Source organism: Talpa occidentalis, unplaced genomic scaffold (genome assembly GCF_014898055.3).
Source record: "Talpa occidentalis isolate TD23 unplaced genomic scaffold, MPIMG_talOcc4v2.1 talOcc4.11, whole genome shotgun sequence".
NCBI lineage: Eukaryota > Metazoa > Chordata > Mammalia > Eulipotyphla > Talpidae > Talpa > Talpa occidentalis.
The window spans coordinates 92,297,896-92,323,997 of NW_023601104.1; the positions used below are offsets into that span (position 1 = coordinate 92,297,896).

At 37.8% G+C, this 26,102-nt stretch overlaps 1 protein-coding gene across 1 annotated transcript in view; it reads right to left on the reverse strand.

Annotated features, from left to right (window-relative positions):
• The window catches only part of YLPM1 (YLP motif containing 1), a 63,913-nt gene extending 38,616 nt beyond the window's left edge, over window positions 1-25,297 (reverse strand). The window contains 4 exon segments of the mRNA XM_037503853.2: window positions 11,503-12,494; window positions 13,761-13,940; window positions 14,834-15,070; window positions 24,305-25,297. Coding sequence (XP_037359750.1) covers window positions 11,503-12,494; window positions 13,761-13,940; window positions 14,834-15,070; window positions 24,305-25,174 — 2,279 coding nt within the window. The 5' untranslated portion in view covers window positions 25,175-25,297.
• Between the last annotated feature and the right edge of the window lie 805 nt (window positions 25,298-26,102).

Sequence of the window (26,102 nt, forward strand, 5' to 3'; positions counted from 1 at the left end):
AAAGATATTGTAAGTATAAAGCGAGAATAATCTTTGGTATACATAAAAAAGGGGTCAGATTCAGAAGAACTGTAGAAAATGCTTTTAATTCTCAAAATAAAAAATGCAATGAAAGAATTAAGTTAAAGTGTCTCAAATATGTACATTTTTTGTAAAGTACAACAATGAGTGAAAAGATAAACGATTCCAACACATCCAAACTCCTATTAATGAGGCGATACAGAAAACAAGGGAAAAAGGTGATGAAAAAATAACACCCCCAAAAAACTTCCAACGGTAGTCTTCAAACAGAAAAGAGCCAGCTCACTAGGTACCCCAGAATAATTAATAAAACTAATCAAAAACCCATCATGAAATTTTAGAATGCCGAGGCTTTAAAAAGTTTCTGGCAGTAAGAAGTCATGTACAAAGGAAAACAATCAGAGACCAGCATAACTACTATACTAGGTAAGTGAAGAAAATGTAACAAATACTCTAAAACCTTGAAGAATAGTTTGTTCACCTTCAAATTCTATATCCAAATTACTGATTAAACGTGAAGGTATAATAAAGATATTTTCACACAAACAAGGACCAGAAAATTACCTCCAACCCACAATTTTTTAGTAAGTTACTTGAGGATGCACCTAGGGAAAAGGAAGTATTAAACCATAAACAGGAAGCCGTAAGATTCAAAAAACGTGTATCCAGCTGGACAGTCAAGGGGAATGCTGGAGGAACAGTCTTGTGGCAGAGCTTGAGAGCAACCAACAAACAAAAAACCCAGGCAAGAGCAAGACGGTGCATGAATTTGGGAAAGACATCTCATGAGGAAAAGTTGTGGTGCTTTAAGGACCGGGGTTTTAGGATTATTTTAAAGATTTTGAAAGCAGAAATTTTAGAAGAATGTATTACACTAGTGAAAATGTAGTCATAGTATACTGCTTACCTCTACAATCAACACGCTTACTGGTTTATATAGTGATATAAACACATGGCACAGATGGGATCAGAGAGTAGTGTAAGAACTAACCCTTTATCAGAACGTAAGTAAATATATAATATCTAAGATATATTAAGTCAAGAAAGCAGCAATTTTTTTAGTGATGTGACAATAACTACCAAAAGAAACAGCTACAGGATTAAAAGAAAAGGTCCGTAGAAAACACATTTAGGATGGTTTGGGCAGTGAATGGCTGTTTTTCTTTTTTTTTTTAAACAATGTATATGTATCACTTTATAAAAATGTAAAATGTATTTCTTTAAAGGCACAGAGAAAAAATTAGTTCTACCAGGAGAAGGGCTTCTTTTCAGACTATAGGAAAATAGATGAAGACATTAAGATAAAATAAAGGTAAGAGTGGAAAGCCTTGACTTTCCCTATGAGGCAGGAAGCTAAATTAAAGATATAAAGTGAAATAAAAATGAGCAGAGACAGAGAAAGCAGTGGCAGGGTAGATGGTCTATATACAGTGGTGAATCACTGGCAGAGCTAATTGTTCAGCAAAGAGAAAAGGAGCTGACGAGAGACTTGTCACTGATTACAGCACAATGCTAAGGATGGTGACTGCTTAATTTATAAAGAGGAAAAAAGTACACTGTTCAGGATTTTCTTGAACTCACATTCATCAATTCAAAATGCTTGAAATAACACTTTAGGTCAGTAACATTTGGTCATCTGATTTGTATTCAGCTTAGCAATTACTGGTTCATATAAGTAATAAGAGAAGACTTCTACAAAGTACAAAAGCCAGTAAGAAACTTTATCAACATGTTATCTAGTATTATAATCAAATTCTGTATATGAACTGCCTTCCTAATGAAATTGTGAACACCAGAGAGTTAATTCGTAACTGACACTTTGGGCATAAGCAACACTTATTGAACACCCTTAATTGTCAGGTGTTGTGCTAGTGCTGGGAACAAGCAGATACCCAATCTCAAGGACTCCACAGTCCAGAATGAGTGAGACAAATAAATCAATGGTTACAATAGAATTTGATAAACATGAGGCAGGTGTTCGTGTTCTTCAAGGTTGCCCTAATGTCTCACTCACTGAAGGATCTCAATAACTGATTTAAGTGTCAGTGTGGGGCAGGTAAAATAGAAATTGGTAAAGCAAAAAATGACAGGAAAGGGATTTCAGACAAAAAGAAGAGCATGTATAAAGATCAGAAGAAAGGATAAAGGAAGTAAGAGGCATGGAAAGGTTGCAGATAAGAAGGAAACAACATGGTGAAAGACTGTAGAAGGTGATGACTCTTAATCCACAGCCGCATGCCTACACACAGAGCATGCTTCTCATGAAAGGGTAGGCTGCATTACTTTCAAACTGAACTGTTGATTAACAAGCAAAGGTCACATTTAACTTCAATTTCAGAATCCAAAAAAATGTTAACCCAACTGAAATATACTTTCCATACTACATACAAAAGGCACTAAATTATTAATAGTTCACTTTCAAATTTTCACAGTTCAAGGATGTGACAAAATGTTAGATTATCAAAACCATTTTGATTTATAAAAGCAAAGAGCTTTTAGGTCTTTGAAATACAGAGACACTGATATGAAAAATATGTACAAACATAAACAATCTTTTTATCAATATAACTAAATACTATGACTTTTAACATATAAAAACATACATTTTAAATTTAGTACAAACACAGTATATTCACCAAATACAATCACATAAAACATATGTACACACTGCACATCAGTTAGAGGAAAAGAAAAACTAACATTTGGTGTTGAAATAAATTCTCATTTGTACAACCATTTCATAAAATCCGAAAAATAAAAACACTTAAAAAAAAAAAGGTGTGAAACCATGAGAACTAGGTGTAAAAATTTTAACCTGCACATTATAAGCCAACACTACTTTAATAAAAACAATTTCAAAACTTAACATAAAACTCCCCAAATTAGGCATTAAAAAACTTAAAAGGTATGTATAAGTAAAAACACTCTTAGAGATGGTAATGTCTGATGGTCACATAAATGTACTAAAATCAGCAGACTATGGGAATATTAAGTATTAAATCCTGGAATCAAACTCCTGCCCACTTAGTTTTCATTTGAATCAATGCCAATTTTCTATGAATAACCAAGATTCTAAAACCAAAATTTACAAAGAGAAGTAATCACTATAAATAGAAACAACCATGACAAATGAAAACATAAAGATAAACTATAGTGCTTGCAATCCTCTGCTAATTCTAGTGAATCTGCTACAGAGTAGAAGAGGTCCGCAATTTCCAATACAAAAAGCAATCAAGAAGTAGGTATGACTAATCAAAAGCTTGATATTGTAAACATGTCAATTTTTCCTCAAAATGGTCAATTAGGAGAATTCCAGCCGACTTTGAAAACTGACAAGCTAATTCTAAACTTTGTGGGAAATAGGGAGGACCAAGAATAGTCAAGATAATGTAGATTGGGGGGTCAGTAAACTGTGGCTCATGCGTAAAATCCAGTTAAGAATGATAGTTTTCATTTTTTACATTTTTAAAGATTAAAAATAAAAGAAAAATATAGGTCAGGATCAAAAATGGCCCACAACATGTAAAACTATTACCAACTATTACCATCCACCCTTCCCCCAAAAAGTCTATCAACCTTTAACACAGAATTGGAGAACTTACACCAACAAATATAAAAATTTATTATGATACAAAAATTAAAGCAATTGGTACAAAGATAAGTAAATAAACCAAGGGGTTAGAGAGCATAACAACAAATCCACATATACTTATGATGAAGGAAACACTCCAAAGTAACAAATGGTGTTGGGGTCAAGGGAACAGCCAAATGAACCTTGATATTCTACCTCACACCAGACACTAACCAAAAATTCAATTTTATTTGGATTGTTGATTTTAAAATTTGAGGTAAAACAATAAAAAAGAAAAGAAAAAATAGGGTAACATATTTATGTCCTTGATGTTGGAAACAAAGATGTCTTAAACAGGACACAAAAAGCATTAACCATAAAGGAAACAATCAAAATGGATTACTAAATTAAAATCAAGAATTTCTGCTAATCACACACACACACAAAATTCTATCTAAAGACACCATTAACTCTCTTGGGGTTTCATTGGGGCTCATTAGATACAATGATATCTTATGATTTTTAAAAAAAATAACAGTAATTGTGAGGATTGGTAGTTCATGTTTTTTTCTTACAGGGCTTTCCAAGAACAGAGAAAATCTACTTTCTAAATCATAGAACAAGAAGAGACTGCAGACTCAAGACCTAGAATAGCTCAGGGGCAGTGAATAATAATAGCTTCTCAGGTCTGCAATAAAAAATGGCTTTCAATTTAAATGCACTGCAAAGAAGGGAAAAGAAAAGAGAGCAGAAAAACAGGTGAAAAGGTACAGCCGGAAGAATCTGTGGTGGAAAAAGTACTGGACTGATGCAAAGTGATTGGAAAGGTGCAGCATTTTCCTGATGTGGAAAGGAATTACAGATGCTGACAATACTTGGGAACTTGAAGAAAATTTATATTGTCCAGAGTTGATTAAAGCATTTAATTCTCAAAAAGCTGGTAAAGAAAAAGATGGCACAAAAAGGCAATCTTTATCTGACAGTGAATCTGAGAATAGCAAATCAAAGAAGAGATGTGGCAAACAAACCAAGAGGCTTTGCCAGAGATAATTAACTTGTGTAACTGGAGCCACAACAGCAGGAAGAATTAATGTTTCTCATGAAATGGAAAGACTCAGATGAGACAGACTGACGCTAGCAAAAAGGGCAGATATGTAGTATTTTCAAATTATACTTTTTAGGAGGAGAGATAACCTAGCATTATTGTGCATAAAATGAAACCCAATATGTGAGGGGGGGGGTTGCAGACAGACATGACGGGGGGAGGGAATGAATTTGGTCCTTTTTATGTGTTAGTGTGAAGAAATATCTACATTCTAATGACAATCAAGTTTGATGTGTTTGTTCTGAAGTTAAAGTAATATTGGGAGAATTTTGGGAATTCTTTTGCATCTCTAGCACTTGTTACTTTGAAAAAAATAAAAGCTTCAATAGTTTCTCCTTTATCAGAAAAGAACATTTGATACAGTAGTATAATATTTCCTCTGTATTATAGAACAGCCTTTCTGTATGTTGGGGGAAGTCTCCAAAGATTTCTAAATCAGAATTTGTTTTTAACTCATATATCTAGGGAACATTTGGCTCTTTGTTCATTTGGGGTGTGTGTGTACATAAAACACATATGTAAATGACTTTCTTTTTCAAACATTTACCAAAACAAAAATAGCATTTCACAACCATGAGTAAGCCAATGTTTCTAGGATGGCATCATTTTAAGCAACCTAAGAAATAAATCCTTGAGTTAAATGCAAAGCTTTCCTGAAGTCTTAATCTACAACAGATAAATTTGTAATCGATTACACAATTTCATTATAATGTAAACGGCTTAAATTGGACACTTTAAAGGAGTCCTCTATTTCTATAGAGTTACTTAAATACAAGTTTATTTGCAAAACCCCCGAAAGGAAAATTTATCACTATGAGTAAGTTGGTGTATTTTAATTAGCTAAGCAAGACTTAGTCAAGTGGGCATTTAAAGGTTCCTTCTAATAACCCATTCTTTATAAGAAGATGAAATCCCTGTGCCCTGTTGACTAAAATGGTGATGATTCCTGGAACTTCTATTGCTCATGGAAACCTAATCGTTAGCAATGTTAGCAATTTAGGGCTTGCTGGAATAAATGGATGAATAAATTTTTGTACTCTAAACTCCTGACTTATCTAACTTTTCTTTATTCCAACTCATCCCTTACATGTAAGCTCAATGTTTTCAGTGTCTGTGTTACTGGTTCAGAAAAAGCCAGGAAAAACAATAGCTTTATAACAATCCTAATGCTATTTGCCATTTACTTTATTGTAAATACAGGTGAACAGTGCTCAATAAAGAATTCCTTTATGTGAAAACAAACTTATAAATGCCTTAGGTTATCTTCCATATGGGCCCACTGGATCCTTTCATAAATCTAAGATACATTATGGGACTTTAAGATTTTTTTTTCTATACCTCGAAACATTTTGTGGTATCTTAATTCTAGAATTCATTATTACTCTTCATTTCTTACTAATTGTCCCCAAGTATGCCAAAGAAGTTTAAAAGAAGACAACAAAATAATGAACTAGAAGGATGAAGCCAAGTGAGAAATAAACTGTCACTCCCCCCCAACTTGCACTGCTGCTTTTAGGCTTTTTGAGCACAACTGAAATTCAGAATTCTTAATTTCCCGACTATAGTGACACAGACGAGAATGACACCGAGAGCCGTATCAAAATTATTAGATGAGTCAAAACATAAATATAAAAAGAAAATAACACTCTAGGCTCAAATAAAGATGTCAGATTGATCATATAAGTGAATCTCTGACTATGAGTTCTCAGTTGATATTGTTCCACATGAATATTCTCAAAAGCAAGAGTCAACTGGACAATATAGTTCTAAGGACTGAAGGGAAATGTGGTACTGTCATCCACTTCATTATTAAACAAGGACTTCTTCACACAATATTTTGGGGCAAGAATATTTGGAACATTCCACTTTGTTAAAAGAATGTATGACAAGGGGCCTCCCCAGTGGCCCAGCGGTTGAGCGCTGGGTTGCGAAGCTGCCCGCAACCTCTGCAGTGCTGGTTCGATCCCCGGCTGCTCCCGGGCCACCGGAGGAGGGCCCCACAGGGCGAGCAGACCTCTCCTGCCGCCCGCTGCTCCCCTCAGCAGTGTACTTCGGTCCTTCTGCCTGCTCTGCTCCCTGCTCTGGCTCTGGTGAATTCTCTCGCCCTCCCGCGCTTCTGACTGTACCCAGTGCTTGTATGTATAAATCAATCAATCAATCAATAAATCTAAAAAAAAAAAGAATGTATGACAAAATTATTTCATCTTATAGGATGTTTGTATGTCAAAACTTGCTGATGCAATGAGATCGCTCTTTTAAAATTTTTATTCAAATTCCTAGTAAGTTGTGTTTCCACTTTCCCTTGTCATTCTGTAAATATTTGTAAAATTAAAAAGGGCCCATTGGAAATACATGGTAAATGGTAAAGACTACTTTTCTGGTGTACTGAACTAAACAAGCAAAAAGTGCAGTACTCTTCTACTTGCTAGAGGAGATGCTGCCTGATCCATGAATCCTTTTATAAAGTTAATTGGAGATTTAAAAAAAAAAGTACTGCAGCATGACAAGTAGTCAAGGCAATCTAGATGTAAGGTGGACAAAGAACTGATACCTAGGATATATAAAGACTTCCAACAAATCAATTAGAAACATAACCTAATACAAAATAGAAAGAAGAACTGAATTAGCATTTCATCAACTGAACAATTAATAGGAAGATAATCGTGTTTGTCATCTGGGAAATACAAAATAAAATCTTATTACCACTAAACATACACACCAGGATTGCTAAAATTTTGAAGTTTAACAATACCCAGTGTTGATAAGGATGAAAAACAAACTAGAATTCAGAAACACAACTGGGAACACTGCAGGTCAAAGAGTAGACTGCAACAAATACTTTGTAAAACTATTTGACAATGTCCATCAAAGCAGAGTATTTACATACCCTGTGGTAAAGCAATTCCAATCCAAACTTAAACACACACACACCCCTAAAGGGACACATACAACACCAAAAGACACATAGCACTGTTTTCATAATGACCAAAAAAACTTAAATGACCATCAATATTAGCATGAATAAATTGCAGCATATTAGTATAACAGAGGTGAGAATAAACAAGCTACACACAACATGGATGCACCTTACAATATAATGTTGAGTGAAAGATGTTGGATTCAAAAGCATATATACAATATGATCTCATCCACATAAAGTTCAAAACAAGCATAATTAATCTATGGTGCAAAAAATAAAATGGTTATCTTTGCAGTAAGGGAAAATGGGAAGGGGCATGAGAGAGACTTCTTTGACACAGTAGTTTCAATTTATTGATCTGAGTAGTGAAGTACATGAGGTTGTCTACTTGTGAAAGTTCACTAAACTATGTATACCCCTTATGATCATGGACTTTTCTATATGGCACACTTTAGTAAATAAATTTTATTTATGAAAAATAAAAAAGTTCTGGAAAATCCACATCCACTAAACCTGAGTTTGTTGGAGCAGTGGTAGTCCAGTGATACACACATGCACATAAACATACAGTCTCAAAACAGTTGCCCTAGATACTCAACAACGTGGTATGTTATTTCACACCACGTAATTATGCCACTTGATTTTTAGGAAACTTTCAATTTTTAGAAAGCAGCCTGTATCTAGATTTTACAAAAGCTCAGTCAATTTACAATTATTTAAGAGTGTGTTATTGGTAAATCACTTAATCTGTGTTCTCAAGTCTTGTTTTTCTACCCAATTTTGTTTAAAAGAAATAAACAAAACTGACCAGCTTAGCATTTCAGTTGTGTTGATAGCAAACTCTAAATTCACAAATTTCCTTAATACTGTAGGTTATTCTTACCTCAGTCTTGCTCACTAGCTGCTGATTTTTTTTTTTTAACTAGGCACATGGGAGAAAAAAAGAACTATGCTTAGGCAACAGTCACAAACTATACTTAAAAGTACTAAGCACAGATTGGTGAAAGGTTTCAAAACAAGGTAGATGCTATAAGCAGGACTAAATTCAAGGACAAAAAAAGTCACCTTCATTAAAGTTATAGATGAAAAAAATGGGGAGAGATAGCTCCTATCTAAAATCAGTATGACCAACATTCATCAAGAGTTCAGCAGACCAGAATGACAGTACATATCTAACTAGATGAAATATGAAGATAAAAATACAGTCTTAGAGAAAACAAAACACAACTGTACAAGTTCAGGATGAGAAAGGCTTAGTTAATTAACAGTTAACCTGAAAATGACCTGGAACATCAAATTGATGGTAACTATTTGACTCAATGAGTCCACACTGAGAGCACAGACAAAAAGCAATTTGTTCTGGTATATAAACACATTATTTAAAACAAAGTTGGTAATAGGTCTAGGGTCTTCTGCATCTCAAGTAAGTGTGTTCATTATGAAGGAGACTGACAAACCAGAGTCCCTTCAAAGGAGAGTGAGCAACAGAGTAGGAAGAGTTAGAACCAATGTTACTGTGGAAGAAAAAATTTTGAGTTTATATAATGGAACAGCGAGTGAGTTAGGCAGAGAGGTGGAGACAAGAGGGTAGTATTTAAACAATAGTTAAGAGATATTCTACAGAATATCTACAGAATATTGCACCTTACAGGCATATCTAGAATCAACAGGTAGAAGTTACAGCAACATATTTTGACCAAGGTAAAAAATAAACTTTCTACACAAATGTGAACACCTATGTGCCTGTGCTCTTATTACAATGTCAGTGTTCAAGAAGAGGCCATAAATCGACCTCACAGGAAGTATAACGGACTTAAAAGGGATCAGGAGACCTTAGATTCTAATACTATCACATTTACTAGATACTTCATCTGGAATAATTTATTTATAATCTTTTCAAATTCAGTTTCCCTTATCTACTTCCTCATGAATGTACTGAGAGAAATAAAAAAGGTAGCATGTGCAAGACCCAGGATGACAAACTAAAATGAAACACAAATGTCAGTTGCTATAAAGAGGACATTGCTATAGATAATTGCTAAGAATCCTTTTAGCACAGAAACAACTGTATTTTAAGGCTAGAAAAAACTTAAACTAGGCCCTAAATTTACAGTCAAGATTTTTTAGACAAAAAACATTTTAATATGACAGAAAAAAAGCAGGAAATGTGTATTTCATTAATTGTTAAGAATATCTTTCACCGAAAGCAAATAGTAACCAGAACTAAGAGATAATCCTCAATCCAGGAGATAAGCAGAAATTCAAATCAAGATGATACGCGTGCCAAGTACAAGAACTACAAATGTTATTTTTAATTACTATTTTTAATGTATTTTTAATTACTGACACTAGGAATATCATTGAGTCATGACATTATATCACTAACACTTTTGTTCTGGAGACCCTGGGTGGACTCAGCTCCCACTGGTTGTGGAATTGGGATGTAGAGATACATGATCCTAAGAAAGTTACTTAATCTCTCAGCCCCAGTACGTAAAAGGCAAACGTAGGGTATGAAGCAGACTAATTTACGGGTTGTCAAGAAGATTCCATGAGATTAAATATGTACAGCCTTTAGCCATGCTTCTGGTACCCGAAGGAATTCATGTTAATGGTCACTGACCTTCTCTTAGCTTTTATTTTGGATGGAATTTTGTGCCATATTCTTTTCTGGATTTAGTTTTAAGTTAAAAATGGCGCTAGAGATCCACTGGAAGGAAAACTAACCACTTGACTGAAAAAAATCAAGTTATAAGACAAAATACACTCAGTATGATCCTATTTTATGACAAATTTATGACATATTTATGACAAATTTATGGCGTGTTTATGACAATTTATGACAAATTTAAAAAATTATCTCCAGATGGAGATAAGAATGGAATTAAGTAACTTACTTTTTCAAAACTTTTCTGTACTTTCTACATTTTGTATAAAAGGAGTATTTCTACTATAATATCCAGTTGGAAAAAAACTCTGATTAAAATGTTTTTCTCTAGGAAAATTATCATTCCAGTGAACTTAGGGAGAAAAATATACTCTGACAAACTTGGAAAAAAGAACTCAAATGCTTTTTAAGAGCAACAAACAAACTTACAAACTACTAATAAATTTATGTGTGTGCTTTTCCAAAATCAGAAGTATGTTTCAGAAAATACATCCCAAATTGAGGAAAATATAAAGGATATGGAGCGCCATGGGATGAAGGATTTTCTATTCCATTCTAGTGATTATTGTAAGCAGAGCAAGAACTTAATAGATATTCACTGTACAAATGGACAAAATAAAAGTCCTATTTACCCTTACACTAAATTTCATTGCCTTATTTCACAAAAATATTGGCTTATTCATCTTTATCTCCAACAGCTAGCACATTACCTAATCAAGAGATGTTACCAATTAGATTATTTGTTAAATATATGAAAAAAAAAACAAAGATAAATAAACTTAATAAATATCACTTTTGATAGCTGGTATGGTATGGTGACATATATTTGAGGAGGTGTGGAACCTATTTTCCAAAATCAAATACAGTGTTGTAAACCAATGTTACCTCAATAAAAAAAAAATTAACAAAAAAAAAAAAAAAACCACTTTGAGGCTGAAAAGTCAGTAAGAAATTGATAAGCACTATTGAAACACTACATTCACTCTGTACGATAATCTTTGCATAGGATAAAAAGCAGTGACATCAAATGGGGCTGTGTTACCATTTTTTATTTCATTGCCATGCCCAATATAAGTGAACAATAACAACATTCTTCATTGTGACCAGGAACATATATGAAAGTACAAAGAATATAAAAATTGTATAAAGCTTTTTATATTATAAAAGCATACTCAACCTAAATCAAGAAAGCCAAAAGAAAAAAAAAGCAGACCTACCTTGGGCCTCTTGGACCTTCCAAGTAACTGCTTCTAGGAGGATCTGGAAGCAGTCCACCTGACCTCACAGGCATGTCCTTGACTGCAGTGATTGGCTGAGATGGAACAGTTGAAGACTCTCCAAGTCCTTGCTCTGATGAGAATGAACTGTATGGCAGAGTAGACTTGCTTAGCGCTTTAGAATTCACTTGTTCTGATGGGCCAATAGCTGATTGTAACGGAGGATGGTAAGTTGAGGGTGGGACTGAACCAAAAGACACAGGAGTAGGAAGCAATGCTGATCTAGGTTTCTCTGGAACTTGTGAGCTTTGAGAATTGGAGGCTGGTGGAACTGGGCCTGCTGTTAATGGAGGAGGCATCCCTTGTGGAACCCCCGGAGGAGGTATTCCTGGAGGAGGTGTGGCTGACGACAACGGTGGGAGGGACATGACAGGGGGAGGTGCAGTTGAAGAAAGAGAAGGTGGGGGAAGAACAGGTGGTGGCCCTGCAGAAGAGAGGGAAGGTGGGGGAAGAACTGGTGGTGGCCCTGTGGAAGAAAGAGATGGAGGCATTACAGGTGGTGGCACAGAGGTTGGTAGAGAAGGTGGCATCACAGGTGGGGGCATGCCAGGTGGTGGCAATGAAGTAGGCAGGGCAGGGGGCATCACAGGTGGTGGTAATGAAGGAGGCAACACTGGAGGGGGCATTGTTGGTAGAGGTGGAGGCATCTGAGAATATGGAACAAAAGGAGGTGGCATTGACATGTTCCCCATATACTGGTTCTTCATGTTCTGAAATGAATTGACTTTCTCCTGGAGATAGGTCTGAGTGGCTTTCATATGTCCCTGCCATGTTTTCCACTGCTTCTCATACTCCTGAAGCTGATCTTTATGAGGATAGGAATGGAGCTGTTCCTCCCACAGCTGAAATTCTCGATCCCATTCTTGGTAGAGATGTTGAAACTGTTGTTGCTGCATCTCATAATGCCGCAGCTGCACGTCAACAGACATGGTCTACAAAAAAGGGATACAAATTATTTCATAACATTCATACAATAAAATTAATCATGAGTAAAATATTTATGAATCAAGGGAATTTGAAGCCTTAGGAAATTAAAACCCTAAGCACCTCAGAAGTGAAAGGATAGGCTTTTACAAAATCAATGATGATCATTCTTTTTTCCTTTGACTTATTTACATAATTAATAACAAAGTTGGGAAAAATCAACCAAACACTAAAAGCAAATACCTATTTCAGCAATATTTTTCAAGCTTTTTTAAAATTAAATTTTTTTTAAAAAGATTTATTTATTTATACACGAACTGGGGTACAGGCCAGAGGCGCGGGAGGGTGAGAGAATCACCAGAGACAGAGTGGGGAAAGGAACAGGCAGACTCACTGAAATACACTGCTGAGGGGAGTAGTGGGCGAAAAAGGAGAGGTCTGCTGCATCTATTTTTCAAGTTTTAATATTACAACGAATCGTTCAAAAATCTTGAAAAATGATCTATTATTATAGATGTATAGACACAAATTTATACCTCAAAGACACAAACAAGCAAGATCTAGGTCATTTAATCTTTTTTTTTTTTTTTAAGATTTATTTTTCATATGCATACAAGAACTAGGGTATTGGCCAGAGATGCAGTGGGTGAGAGGATTCACCAGAGACAGAGTAGGGAGCATAACAGGCAGATTGCGTGAAAATACCACTGAGGCGAGCAACAGGAGAGTCAGGAGCTATCTGCTGTGCCATGTGGGTATCTTCCTGGCCGGGGATCGAATTCGTGCTGCAGAGGCTGTGATAGTTTCATAGTGCTGTGCTTAACCCCTTGCGCCACCAGGGAGGCCCTTGGTCATTTAATCTTTTATAGTGTATCTGCTTAGGTATTTATGCTGTGGTTGCTTTGATCTTTTGGGTAGATTTTTAGTTCTCTGTTACTATAGTGGTTTGAAAACTAAATACAGGCTAAATTTAAGTAATATAAAAATCCCTTCTGAAATACCTTAGCAACAATATTCAAACATTTGCTTGGGTTGACATAATCAGAAAACATCACTATCCTACCCACCCCAAGGGCATTTTCATATTACCATATTTCCCAAGTCCCCTGGGGATGTGGGAACGTGACAGATAACTACTGGGCATCTCTTGAGAAACAGATAATTGAGAACATTTGCTATCTTTCCTTTTTCACACTTAAAATGCCATTCGGGAATAACAAATCCTTTAAACATCTGGGGGCAACTTCCCACACGTCAGCCGAGGAAGCACTCACCTGCATATGTGGTGGCTGCTGTATAATCTGCTGGTACTGTTGTAGAATCTGCTGCAACTGAGTGTGCTTCTGCATTATTCCCTGATATTGGAAGCCAACTCGATGTTGCTGGTGCTGCTGCCAGTGTGCTGCTGCAGCCTGCAACTGTTTTAATCTGGCATCTTCTTCTGGATCCTCAGACTAAAGATAAAAGAGATGATACATTTTTATGTAAGTCAGAAAACAGCAACCAAATTAATAAGGAAATTGATTATTTTATAAACATATAAAGTCCAGAATCCCTACAACTCTGGCTGATTGAGAAAAGGCATTCTATCTTCAGATAAAATACCTAGCTCCATCTAAACTATTAATACATATATTAATATAAGAGTTTATAAATTCCAGTCCTCACTGGAATAATAATCTTACTGTTCCTAAATTCCGTAATTACTTATCCAACAGAAAGTCACTCCACAGTTTCTGTCCTTTCAATTCTAATAGAAATCTCTTTATCATGTCAGTGAGCAACACAGTGTAGTCATTAGGTTCAGTGCAGTTTTCACTAAGGCTCTTGGGAAATGATGACCTTTGAATCCATGTGAGAACTTTTCCACGTACCAGTCATATTAAGAGAAAAGGTTTATCACATTTGATACTTTAACAGCTCTATAAAATAGCTACTATTTGAATATACCAGTTTAGCAAATGAAGAAACTGAACACAGAATGGTTAACTAATTTGCTCAGAATCACCACTGTCAAGAGGCAGTGCCTTAGGTTCCAGGAAGTTTAACTTTAATAGTTAAAACTCTTAACTACTGCCCTGTGCTGCCAATCAGGAAACATACTGTTAGTAGTAGTTGGAGATACTCATTTCTTAAGTGTCATTCTTCACTTTTACTTGAACCATGAAAAAAATGCCTTTTCTGAACCAGACGAGGCATACATCTCATTATTTCACAAATGGAATTTTGTATGTACTTTAAAAAGCACGTGAAACCATATTAATATATTCATCTATGTATGACAAAAGTATAGTCAGCAAAAAGTTGAACAATACAACAGATACCAAGTAATTAATTATATGGTTACCTGGGGTTCCTCAGGTGGGAGAGGAGGTGCCACTTCCTCATTAGGTGGTGGTAAAGGGGGCTCCTCAGATGGAGGGGGTTCTGGTACTTGGCTAGTGGCAGGTGCTGTAACTTCTTCTTTTACCAGCTCCGGTGTATCCTTTGCTACAGTGGGACCTTTTTTGTGTCCTGGCAAATGTACTTTTGTCCTCTGCTGCAAACTAAGCAAGTGCTGCCGATACCAATACTGTTGCTGTTCCTACAACAGAAACCACTTTTAAGAATTTTAATTGACGGGGCCTCCCTGGTGGCTTACGGGGTTGAGCGCAGCGCTGTGAAACTGTCCGCAGCCTCTGCAGCACGGATTCAATTCCAGGCCTGCCAGGGAAATTCCCACATGGCGCGGCAGACCTCTCCTGTCTCGCCCGCTGCTCCCCTCAGCAGTGTTTTCGGTCTGTCTACCTGTTCTGCCCCCAGCTCTGTCTCTGGTGAATCCTCTCACCCTCCTGCGCCTCTGGCCTGTACCCTAGCTATCGTATAAATTAAAAAAAAAATTAATCTTAAAAAAAATTTTTAATTGACAACACTGTACCTCTGCAACTTGGTGTTGATGGGGACACATCTGTGCCTATTTTATGTGTCTATATATAAGAAAGGGCAAAGATGGACTAAGAAAAGCAAGTAAGTAAAGTCTTTCAACTGCTTTCCCAAATGTATATATTTAAGTTAAATCATATACATTATGAACATATTTCTCTACTCTCTTAAAATACCTGATGAATGATCAAAGTAAATCCTTTCAGTGTTCACTGCTATTTGTTTTTAACCTGCCTTTAGTCTGTTCAGCTTTATTCACAGGGGTCTTGTATTAATGAATATAGCAACACAGTTCTACCACTTCTTTTCTCTGCCTTCTCTCTCCCTTCAGTGTCCATCTCTCTTTTAAATACCTGTTGTATCATTAGTCTAGCCATATCGATATATATACATAACTGAGGATATTTTCTGTGTTAAGCATTTTCTACTTAAAAGTCTCAACTTTATCTTTCAACTTATAATGTAGTTTAATTTCTTACACAGTTTATTCAGTGTTTCCATTTAAAAAATTTTGATAAGTTTAATCTGGAAAAAATTAGAGAATACAGGCAATCCTCATTGTTTGTGTATTCTTATTTGTGAATCTGCCTACTCACTTAAATGTATGTCCTATTACCACATACTCTGTTCTTTGGCAGTAACTTGTGGACATGTATATAATGCTGAAAATGGGAGTCACTGATTTGAGTTAGAACTAAACACACTTGCTCTGCCTTTTTGTTTCATCTCTCATAATGGAAGTGCCCTTTTCATGGTATTTATGACCACATATTCTCACATTTCTTGTGTTTTGGTGGTTTTGCTGTTTGAAATTGCCTCCAAGCATAATGCTGAAGTGCTGTCTAGTGCTCCTAAGTACAAAAAGGCAAGATGTGCCTTATAAAGAAATTGTGTTTTCATGTAGTTTGCAGCAACATGGATGGAGCTAGAACGGATCATGCTCAGCAAAATAAGTCAGAAAGAAAAAGAAAAATACCGGATGGTCTCACTAATAGCAGGAATTTAGAAAACCTAAATAAGGGACCAGGAAAAAGTCTAATTAATACAAAGTAAAAATCAAAATCAACAAGCAACTATAAGCTAAAGACACACGAAGGCCAGGGCGGGTGGGGGGGGGAGGATTAGGGTCAAAATAAGGGGGGGGTGCAATTGTATGGGGAATATAACCAAAATGAAAATGCATATATTGTGCAAAAATGAAAAATGATGTAAGAATCATAAAATAAAATATTAAAAAAAAAAAGAAATTGTGTGTTAAGATAAAGCTTTGTTTGGGCATGTTGTTGGCCATGTGTTCAATGTTAAGGAATCAACAATATACACTAAATGTCTTTAAAGAGAAACAAATATAAAACAAGGTTATGTGTTAATTGGTTGATGAAAATATGAAAGGAAACTGACGCTGTATTTCCCCTAGGAGCACTGACGCTGTATTTCCCCTAGGAGCACTGGTTTAGTATTCACTAATTTAGTATTTCTCAAGACTTTAAAGAACATAAATACCTCAACTAAAAAGAACTGTCTACACAAATAAGCAACAACTAATTAAAATCAACTTAAAAATCTCACCACTGAGAAATAACTACAGGGTCTTTATTATCCCATTACTCATTATGTAATTCCCAGCAGGTACAAAGTTGCACATGGAAAACAAAAGCTATCAAAAATCCAAAATATTCACTAGTGAACTGCTCCATATACTTCTATAATTATCAACAGCATATATTCCTACTACAATTATAAGGATGCAGAATTTTATAAAAGTGATGTCAGAAAACTGATAGCTGAAAATCTGACTGGGGTCCTACCAGTAATAAACCAAAACAATTTTTATAATAGGAACTGCAAAAGAAAATGATACAAATATGAAAGGTTGAATAATACCCACTGTGAAAATAGCTAAATACCTGTTTTACAATATATCCAGAAATGAAACAGAAGATATGCAATGCTGCGATAATATCCTATTATAAAAATCACAGCACAGAAACCTAATCCCTACTTTTTTTCCTCACATACTGCAATTCTTCATGATTCTGAGTTATGTTTTTCAAAATTGTGTCCCAAATCAATTTTTCTTCTTTTTACAGTACTTTTTTCCGTGTCAAATGAATTCATTTTACTTGCATTCAATGGAATACACTATCTTTGGATAACCAAGATCTCCTATATTGTTTTATCTAGTATATATTTAATACACTCTTTTCTCATGGGCATACTATTTTGTTAGCTGTTTCTTCATTTAGAGTATGTAATTTTCTTGAGAGAAATGCCTCATGCTTTTTTAGTATCTTATCTGGTGCTTAAGCATACTACTAGAGCACAAAATAGGATGTCAATAAATGGTTGTTGATCAATTGAAGGCTTCCTTTCTAGGCCACTCAGTTCTATGACCTGAAATTTGTTTGAATCCATTTGAAAAAATAAATTCCAAGGGTCACCACTGTTTTCTTTTTGTTTGTTTGTTTTTACTATCACACACACAATCATCAATTTCTAGGATATAATTTTACTATTTAACATTAAAAAAGTATACTCACCATGACAGACAACAATAACACATTATTAAAACATTTCTAACTCTCTTCCATTATTTCAGGAAAATACTGAAAATAATAAGTTTATTATTCTCCAACTTAAAAATTAAAACTTCTACATTCAAGTAGAAGTTTAGGTTCCTTTTTTCCCCCAGTGCTTTGAAAGCATCACTAAAAGATAAAAAGATACAAACCATCTTTCAGAAACTATAAGCCAATGGCTACAGATATAAAGACTGCATGTGTCTAGTATCTCTTATCAATTTGCACCCACCTTTATTTTAGATCTAGTACAGGGTTAAGAATCTTGTTAAGGGTTCAAGTACTTGCTGATTCATGGACAGTATGCATTGTAGGTCAATTTCTCTTAAATATGAAGCCAGGGCCTCCCTGGTGGCACAAGGGGTTGAGACTCGACCTATGAAGCTGTCCATAGCCTCTGCAGCATGAGTTCAATCCCTGGCCAGCCAGGGAGCAGCCCACATGGCGCAGCAGACCTCTCCTGGCGCGCCCACTGCTCCCCTCAGTAGTGTACTTCGATCAATCTGCCTGCTCTGTTCCCTACTCTGTCTCTGGTGAATCCTCTCACCCACCACACCTCTGGCCTGTACCCCAGCTCTTGTATGTATAAATAAACAAATCTTTAAAAAAATATGAAGCCAATAAGCAGAAACCAGATCTAAGAATTCAACCTTCAGATTAGACACTGGCATTTTTTTGAAGCTCTACAAATGAGCATGACGACATCATTCAGAAATGTCCTCAGTGATCCCAATGGAAAGGTGATTATCTCTTATTTTAGAAAGGATTAAACCTGCTGGGACTTGGGAATGAAGATGGACTAGTACCCAGGAATTCTGAATACCCCATCACTTCACCTGATGTGGTATGTTGGTTCATAGGCAGAGGACATTCATGTCAAGTCACATTCAAACAGAGATTGAATGGTGTTAAAAAATAAAGATGTGAGAACTAGTTGTTACAAATATTACCAAAAAAAGATGCTAATTTATTTAGCAAGCATTTTACTCACCACTTGCTACTGGTACTGTAATGAATGAGGTACTAAAAGATTTTCCAAGAAGGGAATGTTATCTTTCCTATTCAGGTTGATTATTGTAAACACCTGTAGGTCACTATGTCACACAGTGAACACCAAATGTTCTGTCTAACTGCCTAAAGAAAGGAGAGGAAACAAATCTTTTTAAATAATCAGATTTCTATTTTTTACAGTGATTCAAACTTTATTTAAATATTTTCAGGTTCACATTCTATTACAGGAATTAAAGTCATCAGATAATCCTAGTCCCATCAGTGAAAAAGCAAAGCAAAACAAAAAAAAAAAAAAAACCACCTTATCTCTTCCTCCAGCTCCTGCCCTCATTCTCTCTCTTCCCTCCAGTCAAACTTCTTGAAAGAGTTGTCTATACTCACCAGCCCCATTTCCTCACCTTCCATCACTTCTCAAATCAATGCAATATGGCTTCAGTCACTATGAAACTGCTCCTGCCAAGGTCAACAATAATCTACATGTCAGTAAATGCAAAAAGTAACTCACAGTCTTTATCTTGCTTGACCTCTCAGTAGCACTTAACACAGCTGGCCATTCCTGCCTAAAAAAGACAAAAACAAAAAACCAAAAAAACCAGTCTTCCCTTCACTCTGGCACTATACCAGGCCCAATTTTCCATCTACCTGTTGACTTTTCTTCCACTGGTTCCTTAGATAATACAATTCTGCAGGGGGCAGACACGTGTCCTTTCACCTTTATTCTTACTCTACAACCACTCCTCAGGAATCCTCATCTATTTCTGTATCTTCAAACACTATTTTTACGCTGACGAGTCACAAATCTATCATGTCTCCCAGATCTCACTTCTAGATTTGGGTCTAACTTCCAAACCTAGATCTAACTTTCACCTGAACATCAGCTGGAAACTTTGTCTGAATCAGGACCTCAAACTCAGTATGTCTAAAATCTAACTCATCATTTCACCCTCAGGCCTGCTGCTCCTCCTCTAGGCTCTCCAGTCAGTGGCCTAGCCCAGAAGCTCAGAAGTCATCCTTACCAGCTCGCTCTCAACTACTACCCAATTTCCAATTGGATTCTAGCACTAAAATTTCTCCAGTCTTGGCAGCAGCCCTCCTGCCGGCCTGTGACTATGTGGGCGATTCTCCCCACTGACCTCCCTTTGCAAAACAGCAGAGGCAGCTCTCCCCTCATCCCCCACAAAGCTGCCCGCCTGGGACTACGCAGACCTCCCCTTTGACAAACCCATCCCTTTCAGGGGCAGCTCTGTCCGCGTGTGTCTGTGCAAGTGTCCTTTGTTCTTCTTCCCCTTTTCATAATAAACCTGCCCTTTTGGACATAACTAAAAAATTTTTTTTTTCTCCAGTCTTTCCATTTCTCTCCATCTCCACTATCACTACCCAAGTCCAAGCCACTATTATCTCTTGCCTGGATTAGTCTATTAATTATTCTCTCTCAATCACTCGTGCTCCTTTTGATTCCCCTCTCCACACGACAGTGAGCTTTCAAAAATGCCACTCTTTCACAGTCACCTAGTCCCATATATAAACCCCTCAATGGTTTCCTACTGTCCTTAGGATAAAGTCCCCATATACCTCCCTGATCTGGCTTATGTCTGTCATTCTCACCCTGAACTATCACGTACGCCTTGCTGAAGTTCTTTTAACTCTTTTGGTTAATTCCCACCCTTTCCTCAGGTTTCACTTATATCACTTTATACTGAAAACTAGAAATTAAATAGAATACCAAGCATTTAGTCTGTCTTCCCTAAACTAACTGTATTTCCAATCAAAACCCTAGTTCATGAGTGAAAGTTTTTTTCCTCACAGAACTCCACATAGTAAATGTATCAGAAACGGCAGAGGAAAAAAAAAAATCACCATGTCACAACTTTTAATGAAATAATTTACTCAATGGATGAACCAGTAGATGAAACACTATATGCAAGATTGACGGAAACTTTACAGTGGTACGACCAGACTGTTCCCATCTTATCAACCTTGGCTCTATTAACAAAGGGACAACTAGGCATTGTGTGATTCCTAAAAGGATGCAAATAAAGAACATACCATCACCTACATTATGAAGTGCGCTTTCTTTAACAAAGGTGAACTCCAACTTAAGAAGATTTAGAGTTAACTTTTAGTTTTCAAAGCATGGGAGAAAGAAGAATAAGTCAAATGACTCCACGAGACTGCAGATAAATTCAGAATTCTACAGGACAACTGACACAGATTATTCAAGTTCAATGGCATGGGGTAGAAAAAGAGAATAGGAGAAACAGAACTAAATTGCAAATGGAGACTGCTACTGGCTTCTAGTAGGTAGAGGCCAGAGATGCTGCTAAACATCCTAAAGGGCAGCCCCCACAACAGAGATTATTCTGTCTAATAATGTCTAACTGGATCCTGATTCGAAAGCCAACAAAACATTACTGCATCCAATGGGAATTTTAATGGATGATATCAAGGAATTTTTTTTTTTAAAGATTTATTTATTCATGTGTACAGGAATCCTGGTGCAGGTCAGATGTACAAGAGGTGAGAGGATTCACCAGAGACAGAGCAGGGAACAGAAAAGGCAGACTGAATTGCACTGTTGAGGGGAGCAGCGGGCGAGACAGGAGAGGTCTGCCACACCATGTGGGTATCTCCCTGGCAGGCCAGGATCGAACCTGCGCTGCAGAGGCTGCTGATAGCTTCACAGCTCTGTGCTCAACCAACTGCGCCACCGGGGAGGCCCTCAAGGAATCATTTTTAATTCCATTAGTATGTTGACACAATGGAGGAAATCTGAAGGGATGAGTTATTAGATGATACAAAGAAACTTCTTAATTTTAAGTGTTATATTGTGTTTACCTAACAAAAGATCCTTTTGAAAAAGATATCTAATTAAGAATATAAAGATGACATGACATGAAATCTAAGATTCACTTTAAAATATTTCAACAACAACAATATAAAAGGCCTAGGTGAAGTAAACACAGCAAAATTTTGATGATTGTTGAATCTGAGTGGTGGCTATGTAGGAAGAATACCATTTTTCTACTTCTGTGTTTAAAATCTTTCACCAGGGGCCTCCCTGGTGGCGCAAGAGGTTAAGATGCAGCCTATGAAGCTAGCCACAGCCACTGCAGCACGAGTTCAATTCCCAGCCAGGGAGCTGCCCACATGGCGCAGCAGACCTCTCCTGACTCTCCCACTGCTCCCCTCGGCAGTGTATTTCAGTCAGTCTGCCCATTCTGCTCCCCAATCCGTCTCTGGTGAATCCTCTCACCCCCCCCGCCAACACCTCTGGCCTGTACCCCAGTTCTTGTATGCATAAATAAATAAATCTTAAAAAAAAAAATCTTTCACCATAAAAAATATTAATGTCATATTCCAAAAAATAAAATATGAATCCAAGAATAATAGGCAGAAGAAATAATTATTGTCACATTGGTACTAGAATGAAGAAAATGGTTATAATCTAATAAACCAAAGTATCCTAAGTCTAAAAGAACATAATTACTTTCATATCTTGTACAATTCTTTATGGAGTGCCAACAGTTTGCGAGACACTGCCCTCAGTGCTATGAGGATAAAAAGATGAGCAAGATAGTTTCTGTCTGCAAGGGACTTACAATCTGAAAAACAGAACTAAACCAAATGGGTGATTTCAGGTATGGCTTCACAGAAACCTTCATATTTGAGATGTACCTTAAAAGTGATAACACTACCAGGGGGAGAGAGGACTGAGGAAGCTGGGATGAGTTCTAGACAGGTGAGAAGGTCTAACCAGGCTTCTAAGACCCTTCTTGATCTGGTCCATTCACACCACTCAAGCCTCATTGTCCATCACTTTCTTTCTGGCTCTCACCAAAGAATTGGAGCCACTGAGTAATTAAAGTACAAAAAAAGCAGTTTACTATAGACAAGGGTAAGAAGGCAGGAAAGAGAAAGTCATATTCATGGTATTTATATTAAGTATTGGTCTGATTTCCCCCCCTCGCCTCCAAAAAATGTGAAAATTACAACTCAATTGTCTCTCTAAAATGCCAGAAAAATAACCTAGTAGAGATGAGACTATAAACGTTAAATTCTGTCTTGGATTAACTCTGAGAGTGTTTGACAACAGAAACACTTGGAAATTTCACATGGGGTGGGAGAGGGGACAGAAAGCCTATCTCTATAATAGAGAATACTAGAAGAAATTACCTAATTGTATGGTACTAATTTGTTGTACTGTTTTATCAGCATCAAGTATTTTCTACGGTGCAAAAGATAACATCATGCTTCTGTTTTTAATGTTTAAGGCCAAACCACGTTAAAATTAGAATACGGCATCTCTATCTTTTGGAAATTGTTTACATGTAAATCTGAACTCTCTTTTTCCTTAGGGAATCTAAGATTAAAATTGGTAATTACAAAAAGTGTCTATTTTAAAAAGAAATCACAAATGGTTTATTCCACTTTAGTTCTATCTTCTTTCTTAGAAGAGGAATTCATATATTATTACTGCTATTCTATCAATCTTTGACATTTCTGAGGGAAGCATCACTTCAACAGAAGTTTAGAGGAATGGCTTTCGCATGAATGAAGAGATAACATGAACTTTTTTTTCCTTACCTTGGCCAAGGTCCAAGGTTGTTACTCTATAGAGTAAAAGGTAACCATGCTAAGCAGCAGACTAGCTGTGTCCTAACACTATCTTGACGTGATGTGAGAAAAGGAGCAAGATTAAATGAGCAAGATTTCCCAAAGAGTCAAAAGTGTAAATAAATGCTCACCTATGTATTGCAGATATATCTCTTAAGCATATTTAGGGTGCTCTTGGTAAGATTTGCATCCGTCATTTACTGAGACCTCTCAGCTCTGGAAGCTGAGAATTAATAGTGGCCCCTAATTAATTTTTTAAAAGAAGCTAACTGGTCATAAGGTTTCTATACATTTCAGGTACCAGTCCTTTAAGACTCTTCTTTTTTAATGGTGTCTCTCAAATAGACATTTTAGTTTGAAATACAATTTCAAAACCAGACCCTCTCCGTAACAGCAGCAAATCTAGGCAGTTGGTCAAAGGAAATCAAGGAATATATCTAAGAAATAAGTCCTGAACCACCTATGGTTCAGAAGCCACTACTCTGTGGTGTCTAGAAACATCAAACACTGTTTTCTGAACAATCCACATTAGGCTAATTAAAAAGCTGGGAAGTCAGACCGCTGATTCTTAAGGAATCCTTTGGAGTGTAAATTAGTCATTGTGTGTTGGCATTGGGCTAAACATTGGCCCAAGGCCTGCTCACTTAGGGCCCTCTAAGTGAAAGATGTGGCTGAGGAAGATGCGTTCTTACCTGTGGAGTCATCGTAGAGGGATCTGGTTCAGGGGCCGCTTGCTGCGGTTCAGCACTCTTGGTCTTGGCCCCACCCTCCACAGGCTCTTGCTGGACAGCTGTCTTATTCCCAGAAGGGGTGGACAGTGGTGGTGGATGGAGTTGGGATTTAGAATGGCCCTGGGAGGGGCGGGAAGGAGAAGCCTGAGAAGGGGGCAAGTAGGACTGGGAATGGCTCAAATAGGATTGCGAGGAGGAAGAGGAAGAAGAGTAAGACGGGGTGGGCGCCAGGTAGGATTGGGAAGGTGGGGACTGCGAAGGGGAGGGCTGGGCGGGAGGCAGGTAGGGCTGAGACGAGGCCGGGGGGTAGTATGAGGGTGGCGGCTGAGGTGGGGGCATGTAAGATTGAGACGGGGGCATATAGGACCCCGGAGGTACAGGGGGAGATTCAGGGGGAGAATCCAGCTCCATAGGAACCAAACCAGGAGGCCCGTCCCGCTGGTGGTGGAGCATCTGGTGCTTGTACTGCTGCTGCTTCTGATAGCTGAGGGCCGGACCGGGTGGCGGGGGCATCGGTGGCGGCGGTGGCTGCCAGTCCCCGTAGCCGCCCCCTGGCATCACCGGCGGGGGTGGCAGGGGGGGCGGAGGAAGGTGATGGGGCTGAAGCACGCACTGCATTTGCTTCTGGTGCATCTGCTGCAGCTGCTGGAGCTGCGCCAGGTGCTGCTCGCGGAAGCTCATGAAGCCAGAGGAGGAAGGGGCCGCCGGCGTCGTCGAGCTCGAGTACCCGGGCCCCGGCGAGGCCTCAGGAAGCGCCACCGGTGGCGGCGGCGGGACCGGCGGCGGCGGATAGTGGCTGCTCCCGCCATACCGGCCCCAATTCGGGTACATGTCGGAGAAGAAGGCGCAAGGCTCGTCCCGGCGCCGTTACTCGTCGCAACCGACCTCCAGGAGCCGCGGCGGCTACGGCGACAGCCGGAACTCGCGGCGCCTACAGGCCCCGGAGCGTGTAAACGGAGCGCGCCAGTGCGCCTGCGTTACCGAGCTGGGCCCGCGACCGGGAAGGCGGGGACGGGACTGGGGCGACTACGCCTGCGCAGTAGCCACCGAGAGGAGAACAAAGGCAAGCTAGAGCGGCCCTCTGCTGGGCGACTCTCGGTTGCCATCTTCCCTCGGGTTCGGGTAATGTCGGGGAGAGTAGAATGTTCTCATAGAACCGCGGAACCATAGAGTCTCACCGTCGAAATGGGTGGTAGAGATCCTGTCACTCCCCGGGTTCATTTTTGAATGGAAAAAAAAAAAAAGGTTCCATTCACAATAGCAACAATCGCAACAACAACAGAAAAAGCCTTCATACAAGTAAGAATAACTCTAGTGAGAAACGTGTCGCATTTATGTGAAGAAAACTATGGAACCGTATAGAGTCACATCCAAGTGGGATAAAATTAGCCAGAGAACAATTGACTTACCAAGGTAGTGAATGAAAAAAAAAAAAAAAAAAAGAGGAAAAATTGTAAAGGTATCAGTTCTTCTCAGGTTAAATGAATAGGCTTAATTCAATTCTAACAAAAAAATACAACTGGGAACAAACCTGTGAAGAATAGAACTGATTTTGAAGACAGAATATAAGACTACATCGGAAAAGGTGATACATTCAGGTATTGTAAAGGGGGAGGAGAGGAATTCTTTAAAATAACTGAACACATAAAAATTAATATGGAAGAATGTTAGCCAACGTAAAGTTAGCAAAAACCAGATACAAGAGGACGACCTGGAAAATAATCCAATCACGGAGTAATACTAGACATGAGCTCCTTTG